This window comes from Gavialis gangeticus, unplaced genomic scaffold (genome assembly GCF_001723915.1).
Source record: "Gavialis gangeticus isolate Ggan-Ray unplaced genomic scaffold, GavGan_comp1, whole genome shotgun sequence".
In the NCBI taxonomy this organism is placed as follows: Eukaryota; Metazoa; Chordata; order Crocodylia; family Gavialidae; genus Gavialis; species Gavialis gangeticus.
The window spans coordinates 98,996,213-99,004,731 of NW_017729031.1; the positions used below are offsets into that span (position 1 = coordinate 98,996,213).

Genomic DNA, 8,519 nt, shown 5'->3' on the forward strand with positions numbered 1-8,519 from the left:
GTGTGGTGCTTTGCTGCACAGTGATGACACACTGTCAGAGAAAACACAGATTTCTTTTTGTGGGGGGAAAGAATCAAGACAGACTAACAAAAACAAATAACACGATTTTGGGGAAGAATAAGTTGAAAGGAATGAATAGGAATAACAATAGGGATTGTAGGCAAGGGTAAGTAGGAAAGAATTGGATGCAACTTACAAGAAAAGAGACTAGCTAGCAACAGACTAGCTGGCAAGCCAGAGCCTTTCAGATGCTGCTGCTCCAAGAGAGACACAGCTCACAAAAGTCACAGATCACTTCAGACACATCTTTATATGTTGTTTCTACATCCCTCCCCCAGAGCACTGTGATTGGAAGGGAACTCAGAGAAAGATCACAGTCACTGGCCAGCTACAGATGTCAATATCAGAGCAGTCTTCCCCTCCCACCCCCAGCCTTTTCCATATATGGAAGAACACCCCATCCTCCTCCCTCTTCTCAGTTTCTGTGTGCTGCAAGCCTTCCGAATTTCTCTGAACCTCCCTGAATTGATTCAGAGGCTTCCGATTCAATTTGGACCTTTTAATAGGTCTCCTGATTTGACTTGGATTTGGAGATTTGTCTGCCAAATCGAGCTGAATCTCCTCCAAATTGAATCAGCTACCGAAGCTTCATACAGCCCTAGTCTTTAGTGTGATGAATATTGTGTTAACACGCCAAGAGAGCACATCAAGCCATAGGCTGAAAAGGCTACAGCTCTGTTAGAGCCCTGCTCAATAACCACTTTCTGGCAAAGCTTGTAGTAGATTTTAATAAAACAAGTCAGGGAGTGTTCCCACTTCTTTTTGAGAAATATAACTGCTGAACTAAACAGTTTTATCACCACCCTACACAGAGGTCTGGAAGGATTTGGAATGCAGTTTGTAACCATGTTAGAAATGGACACTCACACCGGAAGCTGGATCCTAACCTAGCATTAATTAGCAAAGCTTCATTGATTTTAATAGAGCTATACCCATTTATGACAGCTCAAGGTCTAGCATTGTAATTACACTAGTAGTTTTCTTAAATTTTCCATTAGCGTGACTCCACTGCTGGTAGAAACAATCCAACTGCATTTAAAACACTAGCTCTGCAAAATGTACTCAAGGTCCAAATATGTTAGATCAATACTATGTATAACTCTTGTAACTCTCTTTAAAAATGGTTTCCAATGGGCTAGCCTTACTGGCATTTGCATGCAAGTGGTCTAACACATGATGACGTCTGGCTTCTTCAGTATTGTGCATATTTTGAGCCTGGTTTGATGGGTATAGATTTGCAGTTGTTGTCTCCTTGTCCCATGACCCTGTGGATGGCTTCCTTTGCATTATCTTATTAAATTTGGGTGCTAAGGACTCATCATAGGAAGGGAATTATAAACTGACTGGTATAATGTTCAGTTTTTCCATGATGCAACATTTTCCTTTTTAACTCTTCCCCAAGACCTAGAGGAACTAAGTATAATACAGAATATAATATAACCCTATGATAAATTTGGACAGTTGATACAACTTCTTTCAATGTGTTAGACTCATAGATCCCCAGTGGATATAGTCTCTGGTAGAGATATAATCAAAATGATCAAATATCCTTTTAAATTTTCCCCCACTATCATTCCTATTGATGGATGTAGTATACAGGATAGTTGGCTCATTGTCTCCTATTCCAAAGACCAAGTTATAAGATAGTATTGATTTTTAGGCACTTGCACTTATTTTAGCTGTTAGCTTCAAAGCAATAACTATACAGTTACTTTTTACAACATGCCTGATTGTTTTTCCTTCTACAGCTCTCAAGTTGCTACTGTATGTACCTGGATCTAAGATAACTCTAAATTTAAGACAAACCTCCAATAATTAGATTCCATACATGGGAAATTTATACCTTTAGTACAATTTTCTATGTACAGAATCTAATTATTGGATGATCATCTTAAATTCATCCCCTCCCCACACCGCTGCAGGAGGGTAAGTGGTGGGGGGCAGATGGTGGGAGAGGCAGTGGGGGGCAGGTCATGCATGAAGTGGTAGAGGGGGCAGCAATGGGGGAGTGAAACAGCTTGACCCCTGCCCCTTGTCCCCCTGTTGTCTGTCCTCCCACCACTTGCCCCCGCTCTGCTGCCAGCCCCCAGGTCCTATGTGCCCCAGCATCTACCCCCCTCCACAGTGCCTGCCCACCCAGCATCTGTTTTCCTTACCCCCCTGCTATTCCTTCTTCTGACACCTGTCCTCCCCAGTGCCCCTACTTCCACCCCTCACTACCTCTCCCCACCATCTCAGCTCCCTTGCCACCACTGACCCTCTGGTTTTAGCTCCAGAATGTCTACAGTCCTGCCCTGGCCTGGGGCATGGAGCATGTGGTTGCTCCAGCACCAGCCTGGCTATGCAGCCATTGCTGCAGTGGTAGCAGCTCCAGCCAAGCTCCAGAGCCAGAGCCACTTCCACTCCTGTCACTGCTACCGGGCTGGGCTGGGGACAGCACAACCACATGCTCTGCACCCCAGACTGTAGTGGGGCCAGAGCCATGCTGAAAGGTAAGCAGTGAGGGGGAGAGGAAACGGAAGGCAGGCAGGGAGGGAAATGTGGGAGCAGAGTGGGTGAAGAGGAGATGGCATGAGGGGGCAAGACAGGGGAGCAGAGGTGGCATGTGGGGGGGGGGAAGGGAGGCAGCAGCTAGAGCTGTGGTTGCAGCTCTGACTCCAAGTCAGGGCCAGTGTTGGAACTGCAGCAGTCACCCACTCCCCTGCTGCCTTGCACTCCAATGAAGGGCTTTTCTCCAATGTTAAAGGAGAGGGCAGCGAACCTCATCTTGGATTCAAGTAAATACAGTAATAGCAAAACCAGGATGGCAGTTATGCAACTGGAATAATAACAGCATTGATATTGACCCCTTACAGTGTAATAACACTCAATTTCCCACTCATCTCCTGGTTAGTGTCAGCCTTTCCATATATATCATATTCTGTGCCTTTAATCTCCTCCCTAGTGATGTCACCCCTAGTGGGTTACTTCTTGACATAATTTCACCACCAGGCATGTCTTACTGAGAAAAGACCGGCTTATGGAGAAGCAGAAACTCTGAAGACAGAATAGAAGTCACTCTGCAGGTGGGTCTGGGTGGGCCCACTGACAGAGAAACTTCACCTTTCCTTCCCATCTGGACTTGGTGATGATCTCTTACTCTCTGAGAAGGTGATGCTTCCAGTAGTAAATAGTGGGATAGACACTGTCTCCCTGCATGGGCTTGAGATCTCTCAGAAGAGGTGCTGGAGGCTACAGGGAGAGCTAACAAAGCAGATGAGACACCCTATGGCAAAGTGCAGAGATGCAGGCAGCTAAAATGAAGGCAACATGTGTGGATCAGAACTGCTCATGTGGTGCCCATTGTGGAGGGAAGCATGGAAGACTGTCCTAGGAAAGAAGGAAGAAAATCTGAAAGCAGGGCAAGGAAGAGGTAGAGGAAACACTGGCAATAGTGAAAGGAGGAGAAGAAAGTTTACGTGGTAGCATCTGTTGTATGGCAAAGTAAACTTGTAAGGTAAAAGCTTCAAACAAGCACTAAAAGGGCCAGGCTCTGGTGCCTGGAGATAAGTAATGAGCATATCTTGCATTTTGAAGCTGAAGTTCATGATGCTACTCTCTTTTGGTCATGCACAGAAGAATATTCGCAGGACAATATATCAGGTAGAATCTGGTTGGAGAGAATTAATTTACAGAGTCTTCTTCAATGCCTTGATTTTTCCTGAATGTGTAGCACGCTCAGTGAAATGATACTCACAGGGCCTTCACACCTCATGCTGCTCTTCTGGAAATGCTCTCTCCTCTGGTGTGAAGAGAAACCTTTAAAATGAAAAGGGGGTTCCCCCTTTCAAAGGCTTGTTTTTTGTATGGGAATTGGTAGGATACCTGTTTCTGAATGAGCTCCTGGCCCTTTTCTGGGTGCATCTGTACCAAGTTCAGCTGAGGAGATACCGATCTCCGGAAAGGATAAATATCACGAACATAGGTCTGCAAGGAGAAGAAATCGTAAAATTTACTTTATGAGAATGGATTTGTAATAACAGCAGCAATAAAGAAAAGGCTTTTCAGCAGGGAGTAGTGACTTGGCATGGATACAATAAGAATGCCCCATTCCCTGCATAAAATCCTTTAGACTTTTGCTATTCCATCTATGCCAAAGCAAAATGATTTTGAGAGTCTAAAATACTTGAGTAGGATCCTTCCATTATGGCAAAAAGGTTGCATAAGAACCTGAGCAGAATGGAATACAGATTTGCTTCTCTGCCCAGCTACACTTTAGAAATATTTGAAATGACGGTTTCCACATCACCTTCCTTTGAGAATGTTAGAACCTGCAATATCCAGAGCCTACAGCTGGATTCCAAAAATGACAGCGCCACATGCCAGGACAATGGCTACACATAACCCTCTCACCATGCTTTGGCCACCCCTAACATCTAGGATGGCTTGCCAAAAAGAACAACATCACCTGGGCTAGGCCCTTTGCCTCACCTTGTTGTAATGAATAAGGTTCCATCGTTTATCCATTAAAAAATAATGAGAAGACTGAGTTTCAGGTATATTAAAAAATTCCAAGCACTCCTAAGGAGGGAAGAAAGAAAAACCACCTCATTATTCATTAACTATGTTATACAGCAAATTTTATAAGCATCATTAAAGGGGACTGATCCCATATACTTTAGGCAGACACACAGTTCTTCCATTTAATTCTCCCCCCACACACATTTTACAAGTATATAAATATATTTTCACTGCTTCCAGAATGTTGTGGGCTCTAGGACTGACACTATCTGTATTTATCTCCAGAAGCTGCCTCCATGCCAGAAGCATGGCAGCAGCCAGAAGTTGTCACTCTCCCCCCATGTTTTGCAGATGCTCTGGGTGCCCAGCTGCTTTGTTACACTTCTGTTACTAGCTGTTATTTGTTGGGACTATTTGAAGGGTGTTACATGGCAATGGAATCTTCTATAAGTCTCAAGATGGGATCCCACTTTATCAATTCGTCCCTCTTCAATGGTTTTTGCAGTAGCGATCCTCTTGTTTAGGGTAAAAAAGGCTGTCAACGCAGTTTCCAGCTCACAGAAATAGAAAGGTTCTTAAGAACCTATTTCTACTGCACAGATGTAATAGGAAACTATAGCTGAAGGAATCATTAAAGAGCTTTGCTAGTTAAAAAAACTCATTCCCACCTTCAGAAGAGCTTCAAATTGTGTGTCCTCATGTACAGGTAGCTGGGTTGGGATGTCACATTCATTCTGCCCATGCACTACCAAGGTCTTTGTGCCTACAGGAAAGAAGAGCATTTATTTTTCTCTCCCCCCACATACTAACGTCATAAGCTATTTCAAAGAAACTTCTAACTGAGGAAAGGCAACAAGTGAAATCACTCACTGGCAGAAAGCCAACACAAGTCCCATTTGGAACCCACTGCACAAACCTAGAATAAATATATAATTTCCATGTAATGAGAATTGATCTTTTCTAGAGGATTAAATTGGCTCTAACTGTAACAGTTACTCCAAGGAAAAAAGGTATCTAAAAAGACAAATCTGTTTTTCACAGAACAATCTCTTGCCTGGCTCATATGCCTTATTGTTACCTCCAGGCATTGCCAAGATTTAAACTGGAGGGCACCTCGAGTTGAACTGCTTTTGAATGGCAAAGCCTTACAATGATCAGACTCAGAAGCCCTGGAGGCTTGAATAACATAAGTCTCACTATTGAACAGATTGTTCTGATTTCAGCCTTTGTTTAGTTGCCAACAAAGCTCTGTTTGACTGTTTAAGAATCAACATGGAAATTAAGAGTCCAAAATTCAAGGACGATTGGCTTAAATATCATTTAAATTTGGCCACACTGATAAATCTCGAACTGGCAAACCTATATTTTTGTGGCATAGGAACAAGAAACAAAATTGCAAATATGGAAAAAACTAAAAGATCTTCAAGTTCAAAGGCCGTGAATGTCCATACCTGGCATTGAGGCAGTCACCAGCAGTTTTACTTCACACTGCTCCTTCTTCATAGTCTGCTTCAGATCTTTGAAGAACAGGCCCTCTACATAACCCACCACTTCCCACAGGAAGGTCAGAGTTGCTGAAATGGCATCCATGCCCCATTCGCATGGGGTACGTACAAAATACATTATCAGTCCCACCTGCACAGCACAGAGGAAAAGGTAGCATTTCAGCTGCCATTTTCTGCATATCACACTGTTTTTATTGCATTATTCCTGTGTTAGCCAATGCTGTATTACAGAGTCAACATTAGACCCTACTGGTCTGGTGAGCCATTGTGCTATGATCAACTGAAGTCAAATATGTTGATCAGCTGCATGTAGTAACTTTGTTATTTGTACTATAGCCTAGGAGCCCCAGTCATGGACTAAGGACCCCACTGTAGGATGTACTGTGCAAACCCAGGACAGAGAGGGATCCTCTAGCACTTTTCTTCACTCTGAGAAGGCTCAGAGCCTGAAAAATTCAGGTCACTTCACATATTCACACCCATTGCAAACCTGTAAACTTTTTGCCTTCTTTTGTTTTGGGTAATGGGTGTCACTCATGCAGTTACTAATTCAAAACAACTTGAAGAACAGTTCAGCACTGAGCAGATGGGTGACTAGGGAGAAAGCTGCTTGGTCCATAGCATCCTAGCCCCATGGGTTAAGGGTAAAAGAAAGAGACATGTAGCAATGGTTGTGTAAGTCCTGTCCTTCAAGGCTCCCTGTGCAGTACTAGGCAGGGAATTCAAATGGAAAAGAGTTGCAAGTTGTATGGCCTGTCACATCTAAGCTCCCCAGCAGGACTGCAGCAACCGTGCTGCCCAAGGTTCATATACAGCCAGAAGGGTGTGTAACAAGAAGCCTCTTCTTGCCAGCACCCCCCATTTTGTGCATTTCTTTTTTCTTCTGAGTATTGGCAGAGACCTAGCACCCTCATTGAGGGGTGTGGAAAGGGTCAGAACAAGCCAGAAAGCTGAAGGGGCTTTCTGTAGGAGAAACCTAGAAACTACATCTACATATAAATTAAGCTCAGTGACTCTAAAGAAAACTAAAGAACTAAACTATCCACTTCAAAGACTGTAAATATATCCTGGTGCTAACCTAACTCACTTACTGTCCCCAGTAGCCTTTGATCCTCACTACCTCACATTGCATTTTTATATATTTCTCACAGTGCATTTTTATATTTCATCTGTCTATCTTTACCCTGGCATTCAGTATTTTATATTTTATATACCTTCTAACTTTTAACAAACATATTTTACTTTAAAGTAAAGTTATGCTTTGTATTACTAGAACTATTATTGTAAGAACGCGTTGGAATTGTAATCACTGGAATTTGTATTGCTGTATTGGGCTGGTCCCCCTGAGTGAATGCGAGTATGTATGAATCAGATAATTGAAGACAAAGCAAAAGACTCTGGCTGTTAATTAACAATAGCCTAGCCAAAGGAACTTACCATTACAAAACTGTACTCTACAAGCCATTTTAGGCTTATCAAGCCAAGGAACTGAGCACCCACCCTATTGACTATTCCTGCAATCCTTAACAATAACATTGTTAAATTAATCAAAATCACAAACTGACTCCCAGAACTGCACGTACCGGCAGGCAAGACCCCTGTGACTAACAGCTGTCAAGTACTGCTCAAAACCCATGTGGGACAGTGTCCTCTGGATTTGGCAGCCAAGATGATGCTGGGGAATCACACAAGTCTGCCAGAAAGGGATAAAAGGCAGTGAAGTGTGACCCTCAGTGATGCCCTCTTATTCAGCACCTGACCTACCAAGGCAGAAGGACAAGCAGGCAACCTGTACAGGAAGGACAGAACAGGAAGGAAAGGTGGGGGTGTGGCACTCTATATCAAAGAACAATTCACTTCCTTAACGAGCAGCACTGGGTCAGACGAGGAGCAGACTGAAGTGCTCTGGGTCAGAATACAAGGGGGTCAGGGGGAAAAGGACTACCACAGACCACCCAACCAGGGAGAAGAACTAGACCAGGAATTCTCAGCTCGTGGAGGCAATTAAGTCAAAGGATGTGGTCATCATGGGTGACCTAAACTATCCGGACATTTGCTGGGAAGAGCAGTCAGCCAGGTCTGACCATTCACGTAGATTCCTAGCCGTGTTACAGGACCTCCATCTAACCCAGGAGGTGCACAGTCCCACCAGGGGAAATTCCTTGTTAGATCTGGTCCTGGCCACAAACGACGACCTGGTGAGGGGACTGCAGGTGCTTGATCACCTGGGGAATAGCAATCATCACCTACTGGAATTCACCATCCAGAGCAGGGTGACAAAGGCCTGCAGTAAGACAGCAGCCCTGGACTTCAGGAAGGTGGATTTCATTGAGCTAAGGAGACTACTTGGGGAGGCACTGAGGTCCTGGAGGGGTGTGGAGGTGGGAGTCCAAGAAGAGTGGTAGTTCCTGAAGAAGACAATCCTCCAAGCCCAAAGGGTGGCAATCCCAGCAC

At 44.0% G+C, this 8,519-nt stretch overlaps 1 protein-coding gene across 1 annotated transcript in view; it reads right to left on the reverse strand.

The window, feature by feature from the left end:
- The window catches only part of UNC80 (unc-80 homolog, NALCN activator), a 230,274-nt gene that overhangs the window by 60,141 nt on the left and 161,614 nt on the right, over positions 1 to 8,519 (reverse strand). The window contains exons 38-41 of the mRNA XM_019523430.1: positions 6,012 to 6,195; positions 5,229 to 5,323; positions 4,531 to 4,620; positions 3,925 to 4,026 (exon numbers count right to left, since the gene is read on the reverse strand). Coding sequence (XP_019378975.1) covers positions 3,925 to 4,026; positions 4,531 to 4,620; positions 5,229 to 5,323; positions 6,012 to 6,195 — 471 coding nt within the window. The remainder of the gene's footprint in view (positions 1 to 3,924; positions 4,027 to 4,530; positions 4,621 to 5,228; positions 5,324 to 6,011; positions 6,196 to 8,519) is intronic.